Genomic DNA, 24,263 nt, shown 5'->3' on the forward strand with positions numbered 1-24,263 from the left:
CATGCAAATAGTATAAATACAACTACAACTGTCCAGACAATCTTTCCGCAAGGACCTCAACTAATGAAGCTCTGTAGTCTGTAGCATCCAAAACATTCATTTAAAGAAGAAAGAAAATAAGAAAGCAAAATGCTGTCATTAATCGCAACCCACTGCAATCAAGCAGAAAAGCTTCCCTTATCAGAGTATCAGTTATCTTAGTAATTAGCAAGACAAAAAAAAAACAGACTCTCAATTTAATTGCATAAACAAGCATAATATTGTATGAGAAAAATCCCCGTACATTGCAAAACTAGGGTATTCACCTCCCTTATAAAGGTAAATGATACAACTGCACTTGTGTATACTTGGACCAATTAGAAAACTAGTTCATGGGGTTTCATTCCTGACATAAGGGAAAACCTTGCACTCAGGTAGGTTTTCAAATCTGGGACACACTCAATGGATTTCAATAAAACAGCATCCACAGCTTGTTGATCGTCCTTCTTTCCTTGTGGGAGGGTCTTCTTTTCCTACAAATTCCAAGGTAGAGCAAAGCTTAGTTTGATTAGCAAACAACATTCTCAAAAGGAGATTAGTTTTGCATGCACAAAAAGTACTTACATCTTTCTCGGCCTCAAAAAACTCTCCCTCTCCTTTCTTGTTCTTCTTTTCCACTTCCTTGGCAAAGTATTCGTCATCAAACTTTTCAACATTAACCCCATCTATGTTGACTTTAGTTGAGGTAGCAATTACATATGCCTGGTTTACACGCCTCAGAGGGACACCATTAATCTTAAATGGACCTTTACAAAATAAAAAAAATGATATGAAAGCATTGAAAATTCAGAGGATAAAAATACTAATAAACTTAAGAGAAATCAAATAACAAGCATAAATAGCTCCACAAAATCACATAGAACTACAGTGGCCATCTCAAGACTGAAAACAGGAAGCTAAACTATGTAACTGATGGATAACAAACCTCCAAGTGTAATCAAACTCCCAGGAATATACACCTAACAGGCTGACACACATGCAAAAGCATGAAACAAAGAATAGGAAAATAGACAATTGTAAACAGCAATTTCATAAGTAGAGAGAGCTTTATTTATATTTGCAGCAGGTAATGTAACATACTACGGGTAACTATGATTGCACTCAACTCAACAAGATGAGACAGAGTTTGTTTCAAAATTTTGTTTCCTATATACTATATATGAAAAGGATTGCAACTAAAGTTAAGATACGAGTAGATTAGAATCAAAATGTAAAGACACTACTTGAGTCATTCCAATCCTAATTATGTTAAAATGCATTGCCATGAATCAAGATTTAGGTTGTAGATAATAACAGAAATTGGGCAGAGGAGAACAATTCAAATCCTTAATGATGAAAATTTATGAAAGCGACAGTACAATAACCCTCACGTCAACAGGGTCATATGAAGAATGTGTCGAAATTTGAAAAACCACAGAGAGATATAGATAAACAGTAAAGTTAGACAGTGATAGTCAAGTACATAAACTGAAAAGAACTGAATTTGCATATAGTGTGGGTAATGCAAGCATTTAACAGGAGCAACATGTATAGAAAAAAGTATAGTTGATAAGAGATTGAATAATGAGATATAAAACAGAGATTACACTGAAATCAATTAATACAGAAACAATGAGAAAAAGAGATACCAGTAACGAGGAGGAGGCCAGAAGGAAGCTGCTTAAGAAAGACGACTCTCTTGCCCTTGAACCTGCCAGCCAATATAATCAAAACAGTTCCGGGTGTAATAGTGGCCCTGAGCTTGGTGGGCCTGGGCTTGCGCTTGTTAAGCAGAGGCTTCTTGACATCGTCGGCAGGGTAGAACTTGGGTGGCTTGACGGCTGGAGCCTCGGGTTTGGGCTGGGCATCGTGCCTGGGGAAAACGCCGCCGTTCTTGGCCTTGATAGCCCAGAGACCACGCTTGTGATACATTTGCGACCGTGAATACTTACCCACGCCGCGTATCAAATCCGGGTTCCGACTGCTCTTCGTTCTGGGAGCCATTCTATGTGTGCACAATGTATGTATCAGCGGCTTCTGCAAATCGTCGTCTTCATCATCTGCTTTTATATATACCCCCTTATTAAACCCTAGTTCAACTTTCTGTGGGCCGGACTTTGCTTTTCATTCTTATTGGGCTCCCAATATTTCCTTGCCCCAGTTTACGATTATTCCCCATTCTTAAAAGTTCAAACTAAAACCCAAACTATATATTGGCCTTCTTTTAAATCAAACTCATACCAATAAAAATTATATTAAATAATTTAATATTAATATTTGTAGAATGCAATAATTTTATGACTGTTCCTAAAAAATATATTAATGATTCAAAATTAATATTTGTAGGATAAAATAAATTTTATATTATAAAAATCTTGATGTAATACCAATACTAATATATAAAATTGCAAAATTGGACTATAATTCATGGTGAAAAAATGAAAATAAATTTCTACACGTAATCAACAATTTAAAGTATGACGAATCTTAATTTTATTTGTGTTTTTTTTTAATCATGTTCTTACATGGTCACCTTCCTCCAATTCTTCTGGATTGATTGTGCACAAAAACATCTAACTTAAATTCATGAGACAGTGGTCTATAACTACCATTGCTTGTAACAACCATTATTTTACAATACTGTATAAACAATCTTCACTTAAAAGTTGCACTTAAAAGTTGCTTGAACGGAGCAAACAAATAATGTATGAATAATATTTTCCTCTATACAAAGTAAATCATATAAAAATTAACAACAACAAACATGTCCGATTAACAAAACAAATATTATAAAACAATAACCAACAAACACACGTCACTAATAGTTAATTTATTTATCATCCATCAGCTGCGGGTTCCTACATAAAAAAAATAAAAAAATTTATTGATATCATCCACCAATATCATGTCAAGACTATATTCTTCTCCCATGTTGCATAGTGGTCGATAACTAACTTTGCTTACAACAACTTTTATTTTTTTAATATCGAACAAACAGTCTTCACTTATCGTTGCAGAAAAACGACACCACCGAATTAGAAATCGAGCAAGAGAACTATCGCCAGACAGAGGTCGAGCAAGAGAACTATCGCCAGACAGAGGTAGGGCTGTGGTATTGAGAAAGAGAGTAGGTTGTGTTTAGATAATCCAAAACCCTACAACCTATACTTCAGCTTGTGTTTAGATAATCGAAAACCCTACAACCTGCAGAGGTACTTATAGGTGCAGAGAGACTTGTGTGCTACTCTTTCGCATAATTAAATAATCTGAAACAAAATCAGATTAAAACTTTCAAGTTACTATATTCCATAAATAATTTGAAATTCTGAAACTTGCTTCTAATATATCCGAAACTAAAAAAGATAGTTCTATTTTTTGATATTTTTCATCCAAAAATTCCAGAAAATTAGAAAAATCGAACGGAGCGATGTGAGAGGCGCCACCTACACGCCCCTCGCTTCTTCTTTATATAAGTATATTGATATTGATTTTATTTATGATTCTCATTTTAAATCGAATTTAAATATTTATATTTTTAATTTAATTTTTTTTACGTCCTTTTAACTCTGAAATCATCAAAGTTATTATCTAACACTCATTTTATATAAATTTTTGAGTTGGTAAGAATATAATTAGAAACATATTTGAAACAGAAAAGCCTTTTGAATTTATTCTTAATTTTCTTTTTATTGCCCTAAACTTTAAAAGATAAAAGTTTGAAATTGTTTGAATTATATTAATCTTTATTTTATAACTTCTCTAATTTAAAGATTAAAAATCAAATTTTGTTTTTCTGACTTTGTGGGAATGGAATAATTTTCAACAGATCCGATATAGATAATATTTTAAATTAGTAGAGGATATTATTCTAATTTTATTTGTTTCCTGGTAAGAAGCATGACACAAAAATGACATAATCTCATAAAAAAATGACATAAAAAATTATAATGAAAGCTTTAAGAATAAAATCCTGTTATTTAACTTTTACAAAACTATGATGAAATAAATTTTTATATAAGAACAACTCTAATTTAAATATAAAAAAATAAAAGACAAGACTTGAATAATAAAAAAAAGACAAGACTTGAATAAAAAAAACATATAGTTGTATAAAAGTAAATCCAATTATATAGGAAATAGACAAATCTCTTTACATCAGAGAGAGAAAATAATTACGTAACACAAATCTTGAAAAATGAAAATTTCCTATAATACAATTTTATTTTAGAGAATTATTAATAGAATGGCAAAATTTTATTTTATGGGAAAATAAGTCTCTTTACATAGAAGGTGATAATTATATAGGATAATTTAGAAAAAGGAAATAAAATCTAATACGGATTTCTTTATAGAAAAAAAATAGTTATTTTTTCTAATTTTTTGGAATTTTAAATATTAAAAACAAAAGATACTACTTTTTGGTTTGCGCAAGAAAGTTTTTAAGAGATTGTGAATACCACATTAAAAATCAAAACAACTTTTTTCAATTTCAAATTTGTTGGAAAGAGTATTCAAATGGTTGGAAAGACTAACATTTAAAAGTATTTATTGCAAGAAATTGCTGCTAGCAGATTTATCTCATAATATTTAGTAAGATAGGATTAGGCTATCCATTTAGGTCTAACGAGAACATTAGAGGGAATTTGGAACACTCCAATCAATCCGAGTGTGGAGACTTTGATTTAATTTTATTAGTATAAGTACTAATACCAAATGTACCACCAATGATAATATTTTGAATCTTTATAGATACACAATTTACTAGCATTTCTTAACTAAAATGTGATGGCTCGGTGGATTCAGTATGAAAAGCTTTAAAGTCATGAAATTTACTAGCATTTCTTAACTAAAATGTGATGGCTCGGTGGATTCAGTATGAAAAGCTTTAAAGTCATGATACATTGATACTCAAGAGAGAAATTAGGAGAGCTGTATTTTTCTTTCAAAAAAAATATGAAGAACTGTATTTAAAAAAAAAAATCAATATCATAAACACAAAACAAGTACCAATTACTATATTTTATGCAATTTCCTACTCTTCATTCCTCAAGGGATGACAAATTAGTCATTTTAATTACTAAATTACAAAAACAGATTAACACCAAGCTGCAAAAATAAAATAACTAGCTAGGCTGAAGGGAACAATGCAAGGATCTGTTCTGCTTGATCAGGAAAGAAAGTTATAAAAAGGTATGCACCTGAGATTGCAACAAAAAGAACCTGTGATTTAATGATGGTAAATATAACTTTATAAGAAAATTCAAAATTTTGTCAAAATGCCTTACAAATAAGTACAGTCCCAAGTACTGCTGATATTTTTCCTTGGACTGTGACCAGACCTGCTTTCCCTGCATTTTGCAGCTCAGTGGAACCAACGGAATCAAATGATCCTGCTTACAAAAGATCGTCATCTGTTATTGTCATTATCACTACCACGTTTTGTTTAAAAAAATCAGAAGATCTTTTTTATTAAATTCGATTATGTATAACTGGGAAATGTAAGATGTCAATTGTAATATAATCTGATTTATTCAAAGAAAGAAGTAACAATAACAACCTGGCTTCACAGATTGCAGCCCAGATGTGATACAAGCTACATTCTGAAATCCAGATGCATCTAACTTCTGAGCGGCAGCAGCAGACCTTGTATTAAAATCATAAGAAGTGAGTATAAGTAGTTAAGTTTTGTACAAATAAGTCATATCATATTTTAGACTGCTTATGAGAATACTTTTACCATTTTATATTTGTAGCATTGCTTTTAATTATAAAGTTTATGATCATCTAAAACCGTTACTATATCTGTCAACAGTGCACGTACCGAAATGCTTAAAATCATTTGATGGTATCACAGTTGTATGAAGTTCTATGCTGTAAATTAAAGTTACCAGAAATATAAACTTAAAAATATTATTAGCCGCAACCACTAAAAGATATTAGATACCCTAAAGTGCTACATGTAGCAGCCATCTTGTTAGCCATCTGTGATCATAAGCTATTAAAGGATAACATTCATGCATCAAATTAAAGAGGCTGATGACATTAACAAAGTGATGAATGGGATAAACAATAACTGCTTATAGGTTATAGCAGACTTACCTCAAGCCTTCCTGACAGACAACCAACACTTTACTGTCAGGCGAGAACTGGCTCTTTACAGATTGCACAAACTCAGGATTGGGTTTGGTAAATGGAAGGCCATAAAAAAGACCAGAAAAATTGTTGTGAAGCTGCCTCTTTATAATCGTGCCTGCAACAAAAGTAGATACTAACTTTAAGCTACTCATGTATGAAAATAAGATTGACATGTCAAACGTTCAAATAACAGCATCAATTAGTGTTTAATACCTGGGTCATTGTCCTTATTCTCGATAAAAAGGGGTACATGTTTACATGCTTTTATATGTGCTCGTTCAAATTGAGTTCTGTCACGCACATCAAGAACTGTGTATCCTTGTGTAACAAGTTTGGTTGCTTCTTCAGCATTTACAAAATCTACTTCGGCTTTGACATATAAAGTTCTGCGATGAATTGTTTTTCGGAGGAGGGTCCTTCCTGGATGAGTCTCAAATACCAAAGAAGACGAGCCTAAAATGCTGAAGACACGATTAACTTGTAAATTTGATCAAACACACACCCGCGCAAAAAAAAAAAAAAAAAAGAGTTGAAAGTAGATACCTAAATTGTAAATTAAAAGACCAGAATATTGGTGTAAATAAATTGTGAGAGCATCTCCAATGGAAGCCCTAGGCTAAAAATCCCACGTGGTAGAAATTATACATACTTTCTAAAATTGCAACACTCCAACCATTCCAAACCTTTAACTAAAATAATAGCAAACCTCTTCACAGAGCCCCACACCTACATTCAACTATAATAGCTAAAATTTACTGAATTAATAATTCTCATATACAGTAACATTGGCAATGAATAAACCTAAATAATCCAGGCAAACAGGGGGCAGTCACCGGGAGCCCGGAGGGTAATTAATTAACCATACTTAATTGATCAATAGGTATTAACTAGTTTAACCAAAACTCAACACCAGATGATGGTAAAGGCTCTTACAGCAAAGGCAAGCAGTGAAATAACTATACAGAGAGATTAGGGGGGGGGGGGGGAGAGGGAGAGAGAGAGAGAGAGGGGAAAAGGAACTTACCTCCGAGAAGAAGGAGATGAACAGCAGCAACCAATACCAGCCATTTCCTCTCTCTCTCAATCCTGTCTGTCACTCCCGGTAGGAAAACCGTCATATGTGTCGCTGATGGGGCCGTGGGAATTCGTAAGGGTGAATAGGACGATGCCACGTGTGAAATGCAAATGCTGGATTGGGTTGAATACTTGAATTGAATGGGGAATACTGTAATGACCGTTTTCTGTTATCCGAATATTTGAGAATAGACTGGAGAGTAGCCGAGCAGTTTATTTGGTTGGTTTAACCCAAATGATATGGAATGGACTGGGCTGGTTTACTCTACTTGTTCCTTCTTCCGGCCCAACATAAACTCAGTTGGTTCCTTCTTCCGGCCCAACATAAACTCAGTTGATAGTCTATACTGTACCTGAAAAGTTTAATAGCAGTCTAACAAAACGAATTGATGTGCGGAGAAAATGCAGAATCAGGACAGCAACAACCTTCGCAATCTTCCCATTGACATCGCCTTCGCTCGTCTCGGTGGTAAGTATCGTCGGCAGGATTGACTAGTCGTAGTGATTGCTTTCTGTTGTTGAATTGAATTGAATTGAATTGAATTGAATTGTATAGAATGGCTGGTTGATCGGAAGAAAATTCCATCTGAATGGAGAAAGAAGCTGGCTTCCATCAAATCCAACATCATCTCCGCCTTCTCTTCTCTTCCCAAACACACCCATCCTCTTTTCCTTACCCTCCACCCTCAAGGTACAGTATTAAGTATTATCATCCCTCTCTCTCTCTCTCTCTCTCTCTCCCCCCCTCTCCCTCATAGTCTCATTATTCACCATTTGCATTTCTTGCTTCTTACTTAGATATTGGTTATTTGGAAGCCAAGAAAATTTATGATATTCTCCTCAATTCCACTCCCGAAACCCGTAATTTCTTTGGCCGCCTTTCAGGTCATACGGTAAGCTCCCCTCCCTTTCACAAACCATATCGTCTCACCTTTCTCCTTTTGGTCATATATCAGTGTCTTCCGTTTTACAGGGAACTTGGGAGGCAATCGTTCGGGCCTATGAGAAGGACTTTGTTTATCTCGCTGAAGCTGCTCAACTCATGGTCCAGAATGTTAATTATGAAATGTACACTCACTTCTTAGCTCTTCCCTTTCATATATATGTTTATTTTCAAATTAATCATCATCGTTATATCTTTTCTGATATTTATACTCACTCATGTTTTCACTTTTAAAGACCTTATGAAAAGAAGCAGGTTAAAAAGATTCAGCAGCAACTAGCTGAACTAGAGCGCAGGGAAGCTGATATCAAAAGAAGTGCATCACTCTCTGCTGCTAAATATGCCGAAGCTTGTCAAGACCTTGGACTGCAGGTTTAATATATTTGGTAACTTTGTGAGAGTCATAATATTATTCTGCAGTATATCCTTTTGTGTACAACGAGTTCTTTTTTCTAATTTTACAGGGAACTAATGTAAGGTTGGAACTCATAGAAACTGCAATAGGATCTCTTCCAAACACATTTAGCAGAATACTGGAAGTTATAAATAGTGATTCTATGTCAAAGTCTATTGAGTATTACTCCAACTTTGTTAGAGATGCTCATACAGATAAAGATGTAAGATTATTAATTAGCTACACTTTAAACACTTTCTTTAAGAAAGTCAGTAAAATTTATATATTATGAAGCATTCGCTCATTTAGAACTTAGTCATCTTGCACTGGTTGCAGAATACTCCGACAGCTCTGTTAACTAATCTGATTAATGTTCGTGAAAATCCACCCTTTCTGGATGTTTCTGTGGGATCTGAAGTTCTTAATTCTGTGAATGCTAAAGCCAACATCGATGATCTGCATATTGTGATGGGAAATGAAGACACCATGGACAACAATATTGATTGGGATATTACCTTGGACAGCGCTCAGATTGATTGGGATATTGGCACTGTTGAGGACGCGGACGATACTAATGGTTTGGCATCTTATGAAATTATCACTGCCAGTGATATTGAACCATATGATGCTGAAAAGACCGATCAGACCTCACTAAATAAAGATGATAGCATGGTTCAGGAGTTTTCTGTTTCTGACATCTCCTGGGATATTAGTGTAGAGAATCCCCAAATTGATGTTATCAAAGAATCTGGTTTGTCAAGTGCAGTCCCCGAACTACCTGCACCCGGATTTAATGGTACAAATGAGACCCACAAAAGAAGCCAGTTTTTAGAGACAGAGTATAGGAGTAAGGTTCTCGATGACGTATTTGAGGTAAAACCCACTATTTACATTGCCTTCATTTGTGCCAAATTGCTGGAGTAGTATCTGCAAGTTAATTGTTTAAGCTTTTATGTGATAGTAATAATGATAATAAATTCTTAAAGAAATCAAGGAATTTCAATATGTTAGGTTTAAAATTTTCACCTGCTGAATTACTTAACCATTTATTATATGATTGTTATTCTGTCTTCAGATTAAGGCGTTTCTGCATCAAAGATTGTCCGAGTTGACCAATGGAGATACTTTATCTTTGCAACATCAAGTTCAAGCGGTTGCTCCATTTGTTTTGCAGCAATACAATTCTGAAGCAATTCATACGATGCTCTCTGATATATCCTCGGCAATTTCATTACTCACGAATAGGAAAACACGAGATTTAATCATGATACTCAACTCTAAGAGGTGCAACCAGATTGTTTTGATATTATTTTTCGTAATTTATTATTTAATATTTAGTTTTTTGTTTATATTTAACTTTATTCTCTAGTATTTGTGTTAGAATTGTAGGTTTTAAATTTATAAATAGGCCCAAGTGATGTCTTTAATCTTTAATATTCAAAGGTGATATGATTAAAATAGAGATAGTATATTAAAATAAATTCTATAATAATTAAGTCTGTAAATCGGCCGAATACCAACCAACCAGCCAAAACTTTAATGTTTCGACTTTAATAGTATATTATAGTATAGATTTATTTTCTCATGCAACTTTATATGCATGCATCTTCCTCTGATTTCAGTTATTATTTTTCCCGGCTTTAATAACTACAATCAATCTTTATGTGACGACGATTTGAGCGTTGTACGTGTACACATCAAAATTTTCTGATATATTGTTGTAGCTATGTGTTAATGTTAGATCTGGAGGTTAGGGTGGTTTGGATGGCGCTTTAGTCGGTTAGCTTAATTTCCTTGTGATTTGGGCCATGGGCCATGAACATACTTTTGTTTGTATCATTTTTCTTTTGTTCTGTAGTAACTTGTAGGATAGTGCATATTGACTAAATTTTCGATATGGTTTTAGATTTCTTGATCGGTTAGTGAGTACACTGGAAGAAAAGAAGAACCATGAAGTGAAGTTGAAAGAGGCATTGAAGGACTTGGAAGTGAGACGTATTGAGCTTCAGAATTCGTTATCTTCATTTTGGCCGAAGCAAGTGAGTTCTATATCCTAATTTAGTTTCTCTCATACATGTTGAAATTTGGCTGATGAGTGTTAACACAATTGCAGGAAGCAGCTCTGATAAAGACCAGGGAGCTCAAGAAGCTTTGCGAGACTTCACTCTCAACCATGTTTGATGGAAGGACGGTCAATATAATTGGTGAAATTAACACCCTGTTGTTAAACAGTAGTGCTGGTGCCTGAAAAGTTATACTTGGTGTCTTCTTATTTAAACTATGTTTTATAAAATTTTCATGGTGGGATATTGTAGTAGTGCCCTTGTCCCCTACTTTGTATTAGATATCATTACTTTATAAGTTATTAATACAGTTTTCTCCAATATGACTTGCCAATTTCATCCATGTTTGAGGTTCATCTCAGTAGTAATCATATGCCCGTGTATCAGTCTCCAGTGATGTTTGTTTTTTCTTATATAAAAGGAAGAAACTTCATTACTGGGCTAAATCAGCCTTGTAGATAGATATATAATCTGAGAGGACAAACCCCCCTCAAAAGTACTATGATCATTGCAGTTATAACCTCCCTAGGAAGATCGTGAGACATCTTGTTAGTAGATCGTTTTACAAAGTTAACATTACTATTTTGCATGTTTTGCAGTAGATTTTTTACAATCATTAACTAAACCAAATGTAGAAATGATTACCTGACAAAAAAAAATGTAGAAATGATTTGAGCAGAACATAAAAATATTACTTCTCAACAATTGTGGATGGGGCCAACTTTTACCTTTAATCCAGCCTAATGCTCTCTCCAGTCTCCACACCAATAGCTTCTACAACCTTTGCCGGGATTCTACCTTTTCTCCTGACCGAGCTTCAACCTAGCGACCATTTTGACCTCTAGCTATACAACTAACACAAATAGATCGTTAGAGACCATTTTACTGGAATTTTGCCCCCGTCAATTTCCTGTCCATCATCTGGGATAGTATAAACATACGACTTTGAGCATCTTGCTTACTTTTTCATTTTTTTTTGAAAAGCAAAAGCATTATATTAATAAGACGGACAAATTACAACAAGAATATCCAGAATAAGCAGTATCAGAGAAGCTGCCAACCAAAACATAGAAATCATTACCCACTAGCATGCAGACAAACTTTCTAAACCCCAAAAAGAACTCTACTGGAACACATACTAATTAATACTACTAGACCTAGAAACTATCCCCATGCAAACCAACAGACCCCTCCAAATTCCTTGCAGCATCAACAGCGAAACTAGTTTAGCATCTCAACGATCTCCACTCTGACATCTTCTCCCTGAACCTCCTGGCCATCTTGAACATCATTATCCACCATCGGAGCCTGAGCATCTACAGCGTCCTCCACCTCAGGAACAAGATCCGCTTCGTGCACAGCCACAAAACGCTGCTCAGAAGATCCTAGCCCCATATCTAAACACCAAAGCTCGAAGATTCTGCCAAACGGATGAGCAATCACCACCATTACCTTGAAGTTTTGGGCACCATATTCAGCCAGATATTCAGCTATTGCATTGGCATTATGGTCGCACAATGAAAGCTCCATGTCAAAGTTTGGGTCAGCTTTGCGTTGATTAAGCTGCTGAACAATGAACTCATGATCGGGGTGCACCCCTTCCAGTAGCGAGTTTCTCCATTCCCAAAAAGCTTCAAAATGATCCGATTCTAAAACGTAATGTTCCCAATCTTCTGCAAAAGCACACTTGCAACCTTCCAACAAGGCATGAAACTCGTTGATTCTGCGATCCTGGATGCCAAGTGAACCTGAAATCATACGTAAGATCTTGCCCCTGCTGTTTCGAACCACAATCCCAATACCCGAGACGTTGCCATTTGGGATGAAAATGGCATCAGTTTTGCAACTTTTTTGAACTCGTAATATTAAAAAAATTGCTAAAATTTTCGGAAAAGTTGAAAATGTTTATTTTGAAATTCTTTTCTTTACATTCTGCAAGAATCATTTTACTGCTTTGACACCCGTTCTTGGATGTTGGGACTTGAGACCGACTCCCAAATTTGAATCAAATATGATAATTATTATTATATTCATGTGCTGATTTTAAATATTTTGAAAAACTATTAACTAATTTTATTATAAATTATGATAATAATAATACCAGGCGTGAAAATGTAACTATAATATAGATAAATATTAAATGTTATAATATAATTAAAAAAGGATTAAACACTACATAAAAATAAATTTTATTTTATACTTTTCATTTTCATATATTAAGTAATTTTATATTATAATTTATTATTAATTTTATATTCCACATTTAATTATTTTTTTTAAAAAAAACCTCAACAAAATCAACAAACTAGAGAAGTTAAAAATATTATAATATAAAAAATACTTTAATCGCTTAATAGTTTTTGGAACAAAACTGTTTAGAAAATTGGACGACGGAGTTGTACTTGTACAGCACCCTCATGCTGACTCATCACATCTAAGGCCAAGAAGACGGTGCGGTGCGATTTTTTTTAAAAACCGTATATGCGGTTTGGTTGAATATTCAAACCGCAACCGCACCGCGCTAACATAAAAACCGCGTAAATCACATCACAAAAATGCGGTATGGTGCGGTTTGCACATTTAAAAATAAATATTTTTAATTGAAATTATGAAGAAAATTAAATATATGAAAATTAAAAATTTTATTATAAATCTATTTGATATTTATCATTTCAGAGCTACAACAACTAAAAAATATAAGTAAAAGTGTAAATAAAATAATAATGGGTAATAAGAGACATGTAATACTAAAATGTAATCGTTTTATAAAGTTTGGTATAATAGCAACCCCAGATTTATTAGATAATAATTACCTATTATTTGAAGAGTTCTAGCAAATACATACATAACATAATTATAAATAATATACATATGTATATAATATGATTTTATTTATTTAACGATTATTAATATATACTATTATATTGCGGTGCGGTGCGGTTTAAACCGCACTAGTAAAATGTCAAACCGCAATCCGCACCGCGCGGTTTGTGAAAAAACCAAACCGCAACCGCACCACGAAAATTAAAAACCGCGTTTTGCGGTGCGGTGCAGGCGGTTTATGCGGTTTTTGATCACCCATGAATTCAACCTTGCTAGCGCCTGTGCAGCACTGCAGCCTGCCATTCTCTCAGTTTTCAAGTTGTGTTGTCTAGCCTGCCTTTCTTGAATACAAACATACTTCGAGCAGTAGAGGTTCGATGTGAATCCGCACCTCACATAATACAACAGTCTTTTGAAATTATTTGCATCACCCACATTCCCACAACTGCCTATCTTTCTACCAGATGAGAAAGATATTCCTCCTCGGCTATGCATCTTACTCCATTTCTCACTATCCATTCCAATTTCTGATTTCCATACACATTGACCATTAGCAACTAGTAGTTTTCAAAATAATACTATCATATATTCTCAGAAATCAAACATCAAATTCCGTACCAATATGACTCTAAAGTTGAACGTTACCCATTGCAGTTTGTCACAGGCCCTTGGACAATCACCTTATTATGAAATGCATTTTCTTTTAATAAGAACATCATCCTCTGTACAGGTTTGTGAACCAGCTGAACTCAAAAAATGACCATTAATCCCAAATATTGAAAACTATATAGCCATAAGTTTGTGAATTATCATAACTTCAGACAAGTCAATACTTCCTTTAGAGAGCCGATATTAAGCAGTGCATATGAATATCCCAGAACCAATATAGCGGGAAAACAGTATTAATCAACTATATACACAAACATTGTAGGTCACGGATATTGCGACTGCAAACCTTTGTGCCGGCCATCTATTTCTTAAAACCAATACATTGTAGTCTAGACGTCTTTTTTTGTGCCTGGTATGTACTATCTCGTAATTACTCATCTCCAAATAATTAATTTCATATATAAAGAGAGACAACTTACTTTTTAACTTGAAGTGATAGGAAACAGGACTGTTAAGTTTGCAGTTCAGGCTCTTGGGTTACCCAAGTATAAACTAGTTCATGTTGAAGGATACTTGCTCCTTCACTACCAGAATTCCAATGCATTATGCATTAGTATATATGCAATAGCTAGAAATGAATCAGCAAGATCCTACTGCTCCATGTCCAAAGATACAATTTTCTTTTTATGATTCTTCTACATCAATTTATAGCATGAAAATAAAGACATGATAAGCATACTCCAAGAAACAAACAAGAAATATTAGAGAAATTTCTTCCACTACAGCAAAATTTTAATCAATTATGATTTATGTCCAAGGGTCTCTCGCAAGAGGTGATCAATTTTTACTCTTATTAGAATAAGTACAAGAAATAAAACCTACATGCTAAGTCATTCCAAGAAGGCTAGCAACTTCAAATTGTTACAAATATAATATACTGCACATTTTATGCAACAAATGTGCTTGTCCTAATTGTCTCATTTCTTAAATCCTTAAATTTATCACTACGTGAACAGCAGGAGAAGGATATAGGTAGAGTCTAAGTGCCTCAAACATTTAGCAGATCGTCAAGAATTTAGAGGGACGATGTTTTGTGTGTCCACATGTATCCTTACGACGATAGTGCATTTGAGTTGAAACTTGAATTTAGTAATGATCATTTCCAGTAAAGGCAGCACCTAGTCCATCTTATCCAAGCTTTCACTAAAATGGTTATACCTGTACTAAGTATATAAGTAGTAGGCTTAATGAAAGGGTTAGCCAGATACACAGGGCTCAGCTCATACATATCCAATACAAACGTATACCCTTTTCTAGTGGTAGCTCTTAAAAGAATATGAAATGCAGGAAAACTCCACAAAAGCGGATCATCTCTTTAAACAAAATTGATAATAGTTGTGCACTGCCAACATTACAAGAAACACATTTAGCAAAAAAAAACATTAAAAGAAACATAAAAAAAATAAAAATAAACATAATATTTTTGGAAAAGACAAATGTTGGCTTTTCAAATGACTAACCCAGACTTCATCTGCACTCGAGGCCAACTTCAGCAGCCCTACGTGGCTTGTTTTTTCTTCTGCTCCCAATTTGCCTGAATCCAACCAGCTTCACAGGATCATTATTGTTATTCTTAATATCAGCACCAATTTCTTGTTTAGCCATTCCATGATTGTCATCAATGTCTGATGTCCTTGTTCTCTTTATGCCAGTGTTGATGACAGATGGTGGTGCGTTAACATGTTTGTCCGATAAAATCCCATCTGTATAGTCTTCATCACCCAGTTGATCAAAATCGTGAGCTTCTTTTTGGGGAGAGTCATTCCTGACTAGTTTTAGTGGCCTTCCTCTTCTCTTAACTGGAATCTTTTCTTCCTCACCACTAGCATGATCTTGCCGAGCTGCTGTTGAAGTCTGTTTCTTCCCTCTGACTCTGCTTCTGCCCATGGCAGGACAAGCCAAAAAAGGTGACCTAAAAGCCTGAGTTGATATGAAAGCATCCATTTTCATACAAACAATTAAAACCCAAAGTAATAATACTAGTAAACATCCTAGAAAGTTTGAGTAGAAAATAGATAAGAGATACACTGTGTATCCACGATCGACATAAGAAACTGAAATCTATAGGGAAACTATATCATCAATTAGCAATCTACTGTAAAAAAAAACAGTCGGAATGAAATAGGCAAATAAGCATATAACTGAAATGAAGTGCTTAAACAAGACAAATTGGAGAAACGAGATTTGATTGATGTTTGAAATTAAACAAATAATAAGAACTCAGAAGAATAACATGAAATGGATAGTGATACGAAAGAGAGGAGATTTGCATACCAGATGAGGAGGGAAGGGGGATGAGGCAGGACGCAATAACACTAGTTGAACCAGAGAAAATGAAGAATCTGTAGTATATGAGAGAGAGAGAGAGCGGGGGGGGTGGGGGGGGGGGTATCCGTGGCGAGAAGATGAACTACCGGTGGTCTACTCCTGTACTAAAAAAAACACTACTGCTAGACTAGAGTAGTATTTTTGAGCACCAGTGCAGTAGCTGTACGTCTTACTGTAATATTTTTCACGGGGATCACAACACCCCTTCACTGCCTTGAGCCCTCAGCCCTTGACCCCTTACCCAATTTTTTTTTTCTCAACTCAAATCACTCTCCACTATATAATGTCTGGATATTCTAAAAATATTCGTACATTATACGAATTATTAAAACAAACTTATATTTTCAAAAATATATAAAAAAATACAAACAGTATCGTAGACACGTATGGATAATTTTTTTGTGCACTTATAGTTTAAATTTTATTTTTTTTAATAAATAACTGATTTAGTTGATGCAAAATTAAGTGGGTGTTTGGCTGGCACTTATAAATCCAGCTTCTGGATTATAAGTTAGGAGCACTTATTCGTACCGTTTGTGTAATAAGTCAAGAAGCACTTATAAAAAGCTAGGAATGCTAGCTTTTGTTTCAGGGCTTCTACTTATTTCCCAAACACTTTAATCACTTCTAAGTCTTATCTTGCTTCTAACTTCTACTCCACTTATTTATTTTAAGCAAGAAGCATTTATTTTAACCTCACCCAAACGGCCCCTAAGTACTCCCTCCGTCCCAACAGATTCTTTACGGTTTCCTTTTTGGGATGTCCCATCCAATTTTTTACATTTTTAAACTTACCAAAAATAGTCAATTGATCCCACCACTTCCCACTTCCCAACTTTTCCTCCCTTTTCACGCTACTTTTACTCCCTTTCTTAACCTCCGTGCCCAAACCAAACTAGGGATGGCAACGGGTCGGATTTCTTGAGATTCATACCTGATCCATTATATTTCGATTCGGGTCGGGTTCGGGTCCGGAAAATGAGGATCCAGATCCGATCCGTCAGGTTTTTTTGGGTTTCGGATCGGGTTCGGGTCTAATTCAGATTTTTAAAAAATAAAATAAAAATTAAAAAATTATGTATCTATAAAAAATATGGCAGCTTGTTTTTTTTTTAAATTTAGGAATATAAAAAAGGATTTTACAGGTTTCATTTAGTACAATAAACACGTAAAACATGTTAACTTAATTATATACTATCATTCAACTTATTTATATTTTATTATATTTAGTTTTTTTAATGCACAATTATTGGGAAAAATAACATATTGATGAAATAAATATAAATTCTGTATTGCGCATATAAAATTAAGTAAGATGTTAATATGCATACATAATAATTCATAATATTTCATATATATACTTCACATCTATCTATATATATTATAGCAGAACACGTAGATTCAAAACCTGCCTCCTGAGCAAAAAAAATAATACCAAGTCTGCCTCCGAACCTAGCACTCTCTTCTTTCTAGGCTTGGTTCCCGCTGGTTTCTTCAATCCGGGCCAGGCGGGTTGTGTGTTTAATTAAATTCGGTTTTTCTATGGTGTGCCCATGGGCACACAATAAGCACAAAATTTGATATCTTTTTCCTGTTTTGATTGGCTTACACCCATTTAATAATGATGGCCCCTCTGCATTCACACCAACCACACCAATCAAAACACACCAAATTTATGAGTTTCTGCGCTTACCATGTGCGCATGGGCACACACTAGACAAACCGAATTAAATTTTATTAAAAATCGGTATCTACGCACCGTGTTCTTCCTGCTCGTCCTTTCTGTTGGCCTTCCGCTCCTGTTGTCCGCTTAATCTAGCTATTATTTTCTCCAGTGACGTCTCGATTTTCTATCACTCTGTCCCGTCTGTCAGTTCCACCTTCTCCGTGGTGCTATCCTTACCCCGGTGTTTTACTTATACATCTCTGGTTCGGGTTTCTTAGGCGTTTTCTTCACGCGGGGTCTCGATTCGTTCCGCCGGGAGCGGCCCTGGAGGTCTCTGCTAAGTTGTGTTTCAATTTGTAAGTTACCGCCGGTTTTGGTGTTGCAGTTTGTAAATTGCCTAAGTTCATGTTTCATTTTTGTAGTTGGTGCTCATTATTACCAGCTGCGCCGGCACAACAAAGGGTTTAATTGAGTAGTGAGATCTGAGCCGAGAACAAGATAGCTCGCCGCCCCCTTCGTTTTTGTTTTTAAGGTGAATCCTTTGGTTACACATTTGCTTTTCATTCTATATCCACTAATATAATTTAGCACATGGATACATTTATTTTGTTTATGCAATCTAGATATTATTAGTGTTAATTTGGTGTACCCTGATTCAGGATGCATTCAGTAAAGTTGCAATATAATTACAAAAAATTTCGGGCTTGCAGCATTCTGATTACCAGAGATACCAGAGATGCTTGCTCAATAAAAACATAATTCATTTTCATCCACGCAATTTTAAAAAATAGCTTCCACATTCCAGCCATAAGCTCTTGTCTATCAGCATAGATGCACATATCTTCCAGTTTGCAAAGTAGGTTCCACTTAGATACTAGATGGTTAGCAGACTAGGAAAATAATAAACTGTAATTGTCATTAGATGATTTACAATCACTCTGTCCTGTCCTTATAAAAAGAATGTTGCAGGCTTGCTGCAACTTGCCCTCGGTAACAAATAAATAACCGTCTAGATTATATAATAATATTAATAATATAAAGTCTTGTCTTCTTAGATTTAAGACAGTGATAAAGAATGGTATATTTTTAACTGAAAACTTGTGAAGACCAATATGATGAGGATACTATCGAGTATCGAGTTCTTTTTTGTTGGCTCACAAAGTTAAAGTATGTGCCGCCTTCCTACTTTATCCGCTTAAACTTACAGGCCAATTTTAAGTCATAAGTTAATTTGCACAGAAATTAATTTTCACTTGCAAGTTGACAGCCAAGCATGCCCTATATTGTTCACATATACAATGTGTAAGAGATTATAATATCATTTGTTCAAATACTAAAGCAAGTCAGAAGGCCTCATAGTGGCTCAATCCTAAACTGTAAGAATCAGAAAAGGAATAAGACCACTGTGTTGCCGCAAATTTGGCAATATCATAATCGAAGATAGACAGTATATCAGTGTCTTCATGTTAATTCTTGTCATATTATAATCTATTTGAGTAGCTGAAAGCTAATGCAATAAAGAAAATTTTGGCTGAAAGGGGGTTAGGATTGATTCATTTTGATGATCCTCTGTAGCAGGTCATGTGAAGGTCTGCTTAGCAGAAAGCCTGGACCCAATTCACAAATCAGCGATTTTTACAAGGTCCGGCAGAATTCGTCAACAGTGTATTTGCATTTTAGCATTTTATTAAATTTAAAACGTGGCCCATCTTGGAGTAGTTATTGCTAACATTCTGTGTAAGGAGTAAATAAATTACGCCAAGGTTCAGTATACTATCCTAGCTGGTGAGTCAACTTGTTCAAAACTTTGAAGAAACAAAAGCTACTTGAATTGCCTTAGGCACCGGGTCATATATGTGCTCCGTGTCTTGCAGGTTGGAGCTTCGCATGTGGCTGGCTGGTTAATTTTTTTTGGCTTCTCAGTGCCGGGTGCTAATCCTTTCTGCAAGGGAGTTTGTGTAAAATTGTTGGAGGCTTGATAAAGTGAGGTATATTCTAGAATTGGTTTGAACATGGTATTTTTATCTGCTAGAGGTCTTGATAATTAACATTTTCATCACACTGGCTGTAGATAAAAGTTAAAAAAAATCTTTGAAGAAAATGATCCAGCAGCTTTGGGTATATCATTCAGAAGGTTATAGATGCGTGTATGCAATGTTATATTAGTATATGATTCACAAGTTTAAATACACTTATATGCAATATAATATGATTATATGAGTATAAAGCGACATATATGTATTGCTGCAAGTTCCTGCCTCCTGTAAACTAAACCTCGTAATTGTTCAATGTGTACCTTCAGGGTGAGCTTTAAATTTCCATTTACCAAATCCCATATCTTGACAAATTAAGAAATCAGAAGTCTCAGTACTTGGCTTAATCAATAATGCAAATAACAATATATTTTGGTTCAAAGATGGAAATAGGCAATCACGGCTATGAATATGTCTCTAGAAAATATATGCAACCCACAGACACACGAGCTCAGTGCTGCTGCTGCTTGAATAACTTTTTAACAATGCAAAAACCAGCAAGATTAAAAATAAAGAGTATCAACTGCATTACACAGTTATGCTATTTTTCCTGCGAGGTGTCAAATTATAATCTATAATTCCCCTTCCGTTTGCTATGTTTGATATAGAGCCTATATGGATTGGCTAAAAAATTAAATATATGATTGTTTTTTTAAAAGCGGCAACCTCTTCGGAGATGTTGCTGTTAGTAAATAGGAGTCATTAGTAATTTAGTAGTCAATTGTGTTGTACAAAGTTGGCAGTGTATTTCAGGGATTGTTGTTTCATTCTAAGTTGGTTTGTTATGCACTTTCTATAAATAGCTAAGGAATCTGTATTTTTTATGATTTTGAAACTATTATCAGAATATGGAAATGGGATCTCCACCAACCTCTTTCTCTAGATTCCTGTTAACTTGCTCTTGATTTGCTTCTCTCTCAACTTGCAAGTCGTGTCTCTACTAATTTCTACCTGATCACTGCAAATCTCCGTGTTTCTTTACATTTCTGCCTAACATCTTCTACAATTATTATAGAAAACACCATAAATACTTATATAACTCACATTTATGCGCGTTAGTTGTGAATTCCTGACACTACCTGGGGGATTTTACCTGAGAACTGAGCAATGATATTTTGGTTTTTAGTTGAGGATAAAATTTAGAAACTTATTAAGTACGATCTGTAGAACCTGCACAGAACCACTATTACTTGTATCAAAGGCAACAGCTATAATTGAATGAAATTGGATTGAAAAACCAAGTTTTGTTCTGTTGCTGGTTGTGCTAGGACCTATCACATTTCAAATTGGCGGCGTAAATCACCCTTACATATTTATGGAACAACAGGCAAGAAAAAGAGCGCGGCCAAGGCTCCCTGTCACCGCAGATGGAGCGGAGAAAGAGTTCCAAGCGGTTGCAAAATGCCAAGCTTGGTTGCATACAAGGTATGTGCACTGCTATTCCGATGTTTTGGAGTTGAAGTGCCTCTTTCCTGTTGAAGTAAGCCTTTCCTATTCAATGGCCCAGTGACAAAACCATTAACACTGTGAGGCACCTAATTACGTGGACTTTTTATATTTGTGATCAATGGAAAGGGTCTGTTATGTATTTATGTATAACAACTACTTTTAAAGGCTGTGAAATTATGTACACCAGGATTCAACACGCATGTCTAGGCCAACATGGTATATGTTGTCTGTGCATGTTGTTGCCTTGGGGTCTCTCCTAGCTAACCTTTCTTCTTTTCTTCCTGTTTAGGAGAAGAGGCATCGCAGAGTGGGTGTTCCGCCGATTCTCCAAACATAAATGCATCTCCTGCTGCCAGACCTTCAAATTCAGGCAGCTGTCCAAACTTAAATGATGCTCCTGTGACGGGGCATGCCAATGCAGAGGAAAACAATATAGGTATACTCTTACACTCGATAATTTGTGTTTAATTTAATAGTTGTGTAATAAAGAAGTTTCGCTACCAAGTCTATTGCTATGAATGCCATAATAATTAATCATCGGAAAGGTTTGCTGCACTCAAGCATCTGTTGTACGGTTATTACTTATCTGCATACTGCAAAAAATTAATTTAGGTGCTTATTCATCACGCTTTGGTGCATCGGCACACAGATCTAGGTAAAGCGGCCATTGCATAGCATGTTTTTCAAATGCTGGCTTTAGTTTTTGCGCTTATGGAGCTACAAATGCCGGGATTGTTAACTCTTGTCTACACTAATATGGACTATACCATTTATACCGGATGTGGGCTTGGCTTTCTCCTGAAAGAAATTATCATTTTCTTACTGTTTAGGGCCCGAGTTATCGAGAAATGGAGCTGCAGGTGAATGCTCAGACTTGTATGAAACCCCTGTCACCGAATCTGCAGATACAGAGAAAACCACAACAGGTATGCCTTTTTGACCCATCATTATTGTACCAGCTTATTGTTTGCGCAAGGAAAGTTTGTTGATAACATTTATTCTGTGCTGAATGGAATTCTGCACAATTTATATGACTTCATGTTAAAATTTCCAAGCCAGATAAATAATAGACTTTATATTAGAACTGTGCTAATAGATTACATTGACCTTTAGGATCAAAAAACAATATGGTCATTCTGTTTTTAGTATATAAAAATTTCCCCGAAATTTCTATTGTAGTTACTTCTTATAAAGTGGCGATGACTGATGCAAAGTGCAAACAAGTGTTTCAGACATCATAGTTGGAATTATATGAGTCATATTTATCTTTTTCTTTTTATGCTAATTTTCTAAAAATTAAACCTCACATTTTAATTGCAGGGAAACATGCTGAAAAATTCTAAATGCAAAATTTTCAAAAAAATTAAAACTTCTGACTGTTGAGAACAAGTTGCTCTAAACTAGACACCGCACCAGAACTGCTTGGCAGAAATTTGGTCATTGTTAAGCTACTTGACAATTGCTACAAGTGGTGACCGAGTCTCAATAAATGCTTCCGAGGTATGTATTTTTGGTATGACCTTTTCTAATTTGTCTGAAAAATCAAAGAGATTCCAGATCACAAGAATCATGCTTTTCTAATGGTGTGTTGTGTGACAGTGTTCACTACACAGGTTGAAGCTTCCAATAGCTATAGTTTTGCATTTGTTGCTCACAGTCATACTGGAGAATTGATTTAAGCACTGTCAAGTTGTAAACCAGGTACGGTTACTCCTGAAGTAGCTGAAGGAATTGGTATTAGAGAAGCTCTGAGTTGGGTAAAATCACAGCAGCATTCCGGGTTTGAGATAGAAACAGACTGCTTGATTTTGGTTCAAGCAATTAGAAGCAGTGCTACTTTCCTGTCATATTGGGGTGGAATTATTCAGGATTGTAAAGCTTTGCTAGATGAGCTAAAGAACAAAAATGGTATTCTTAGATTTGTAAGACGGTCTGCGAACAATGTATCTCACTATCTTGCACGATATAGTAGTTCCATAGCTGATCGTAGGTGGAGGATGGGGATGTCCATCCCGAGTTCCAACTTGTATTGTCAAAAGACCTTTGATCTATTGGTATCTCTTTCTTTGGCCAAAAAAAAAAAGATCTGATGATATTTAAAATAGATTAATTTTTAAGCAATTTTTGAGACTATGTATGTTATGTTTTTAGAAGTCTCTTCATTCAGAATTGTACTCAGATTCTATCCCGCCAAATTACGAGGAGATCGAAATCAGTAATAATTATCAAAATTTATAGATCATTGTTGACTTGTTAAAATTAAATTTAATATATTTATTATTGAATAAATTAAACAAACTGGTTCTTATTATTATCACCCAAGCAAAAATATTATCAACATATTAACTACATAAGACCTCTCATAAACAGGGAGGAGACACCGAACACATAACTACTCCATCAAAAACAGGGTAGGCAAATTATGTGCTTTCCAGATAAGATGGCTCAGTACAATATAACAAGGGGATGCGAAGAATATACGGTCCCTCGAGTATCTGAATGTTCAAATACACTGCCCTCAGAATCTATTGGTAGTAAAACAAGCCACAGGGACAAGAGAATAAAGACTGCTTAAATGTTAGCACTAAACCTTATGTATGGCCAGTTGCGTTTTCACAAACATGCTTCTCATGTCCAGAATACTTAAAACTTTAAACGTTATTGTTGT

General features: G+C 35.0%; 4 protein-coding genes and 1 long non-coding RNA gene across 14 annotated transcripts; 2 read left to right on the forward strand and 3 right to left on the reverse strand.

The window, feature by feature from the left end:
- Positions 1–117: 117 nt before the first annotated feature.
- On the reverse strand, positions 118–2,073 carry LOC108219861 (large ribosomal subunit protein eL6z). Its single transcript, XM_017393413.2, has 3 exons — positions 1,668–2,073; positions 604–785; positions 118–512 (listed from the first exon to the last, which is right to left on the reverse strand). Exons 1-3 carry the CDS (start codon positions 2,020–2,022, stop codon positions 357–359), a joined length of 693 nt encoding a protein of 230 aa, XP_017248902.1. The 5' UTR covers positions 2,023–2,073; the 3' UTR covers positions 118–356.
- Positions 2,074–4,984: 2,911 nt separating this feature from the next.
- Positions 4,985–7,337, reverse strand: LOC108223457 (rhodanese-like domain-containing protein 9, chloroplastic). Its single transcript, XM_017397736.2, has 6 exons — positions 7,178–7,337; positions 6,367–6,614; positions 6,118–6,268; positions 5,576–5,661; positions 5,304–5,408; positions 4,985–5,216 (listed from the first exon to the last, which is right to left on the reverse strand). Exons 1-6 carry the CDS (start codon positions 7,219–7,221, stop codon positions 5,146–5,148), a joined length of 705 nt encoding a protein of 234 aa, XP_017253225.1. The 5' UTR covers positions 7,222–7,337; the 3' UTR covers positions 4,985–5,145.
- A 211-nt stretch (positions 7,338–7,548) lies between these two features.
- On the forward strand, positions 7,549–10,948 carry LOC108223458 (CDK5RAP3-like protein). The gene is made up of 10 exons (XM_064093216.1): positions 7,549–7,696; positions 7,784–7,918; positions 8,026–8,120; positions 8,201–8,295; positions 8,407–8,542; positions 8,635–8,787; positions 8,901–9,437; positions 9,640–9,848; positions 10,471–10,603; positions 10,678–10,948. The coding sequence occupies exons 1-10, from the start codon at positions 7,630–7,632 to the stop codon at positions 10,810–10,812; spliced, it is 1,695 nt and encodes a 564-aa protein (XP_063949286.1). The 5' UTR covers positions 7,549–7,629; the 3' UTR covers positions 10,813–10,948.
- Positions 10,949–15,401: 4,453 nt separating this feature from the next.
- LOC108221064 (uncharacterized) lies at positions 15,402–15,720 on the reverse strand. Its single transcript, XR_010292048.1, has 2 exons — positions 15,580–15,720; positions 15,402–15,461 (listed from the first exon to the last, which is right to left on the reverse strand). It is a non-coding gene; the product is annotated as an uncharacterized LOC108221064 (long non-coding RNA).
- A 2,480-nt stretch (positions 15,721–18,200) lies between these two features.
- Positions 18,201–23,716, forward strand: LOC108219738 (uncharacterized). Of its 10 annotated transcripts, none has more exons than XM_064094239.1 (9): positions 18,205–18,469; positions 18,536–18,645; positions 19,692–19,898; positions 19,988–20,101; positions 21,415–21,571; positions 21,885–22,031; positions 22,426–22,521; positions 22,916–23,095; positions 23,195–23,716. In XM_064094239.1, exons 5-8 carry the CDS (start codon positions 21,514–21,516, stop codon positions 22,936–22,938), a joined length of 324 nt encoding a protein of 107 aa, XP_063950309.1. In that variant the 5' UTR covers positions 18,205–18,469; positions 18,536–18,645; positions 19,692–19,898; positions 19,988–20,101; positions 21,415–21,513; the 3' UTR covers positions 22,939–23,095; positions 23,195–23,716. The 10 variants fall into 10 exon arrangements, 9 of the variants coding, with proteins under 9 accessions (XP_063950309.1, XP_063950310.1, XP_063950315.1 ...); XM_064094240.1 differs by having other exon boundaries at positions 18,205–18,443; positions 19,689–19,898; XM_064094245.1 differs by having other exon boundaries at positions 18,205–18,443; positions 19,689–19,755.
- The last annotated feature ends 547 nt before the right edge of the window (positions 23,717–24,263 follow it).

Source organism: Daucus carota, chromosome 5, assembly GCF_001625215.2.
Source record: "Daucus carota subsp. sativus chromosome 5, DH1 v3.0, whole genome shotgun sequence".
Lineage (NCBI taxonomy): Eukaryota > Viridiplantae > Streptophyta > Magnoliopsida > Apiales > Apiaceae > Daucus > Daucus carota.

Excerpts from the sequence above, each read along its gene's own strand:
- LOC108219861 (XM_017393413.2), bottom strand. The coding sequence starts at position 2,022 with ATGGCTCCCAGAACGAAGAGCAGTCGGAACCCGGATTTGATACGCGGC. Across the intron at positions 786-1,667 it reads TGGCCTCCTCCTCGTTACTG|GTCCATTTAAGATTAATGGT; the intron begins GTATCTCTTTTT and ends TATTTTGTAAAG. Across the intron at positions 513-603 it reads TTTTTGAGGCCGAGAAAGAT|GAAAAGAAGACCCTCCCACA; the intron begins GTAAGTACTTTT and ends TGGAATTTGTAG.
- LOC108223457 (XM_017397736.2), bottom strand. The coding sequence starts at position 7,221 with ATGGCTGGTATTGGTTGCTGCTGTTCATCTCCTTCTTCTCGGAG. Across the intron at positions 6,615-7,177 it reads TCATCTCCTTCTTCTCGGAG|CATTTTAGGCTCGTCTTCTT; the intron begins GTAAGTTCCTTT and ends TCGTGTCTTCAG. Across the intron at positions 5,217-5,303 it reads ACTTGGGACTGTACTTATTT|GTGCATACCTTTTTATAACT; the intron begins GTAAGGCATTTT and ends TTGCAATCTCAG.
- LOC108223458 (XM_064093216.1), top strand. The coding sequence starts at position 7,630 with ATGCAGAATCAGGACAGCAACAACCTTCGCAATCTTCCCATTGACATC. Across the intron at positions 8,121-8,200 it reads GCCGCCTTTCAGGTCATACG|GGAACTTGGGAGGCAATCGT; the intron begins GTAAGCTCCCCT and ends TCCGTTTTACAG. Across the intron at positions 9,849-10,470 it reads ATGATACTCAACTCTAAGAG|ATTTCTTGATCGGTTAGTGA; the intron begins GTGCAACCAGAT and ends ATATGGTTTTAG.
- LOC108219738 (XM_064094239.1), top strand. The coding sequence starts at position 21,514 with ATGGAGCGGAGAAAGAGTTCCAAGCGGTTGCAAAATGCCAAGCTTGGT. Across the intron at positions 21,572-21,884 it reads CAAGCTTGGTTGCATACAAG|GAGAAGAGGCATCGCAGAGT; the intron begins GTATGTGCACTG and ends CTTCCTGTTTAG. Across the intron at positions 22,522-22,915 it reads TACAGAGAAAACCACAACAG|GGAAACATGCTGAAAAATTC; the intron begins GTATGCCTTTTT and ends TTTTAATTGCAG.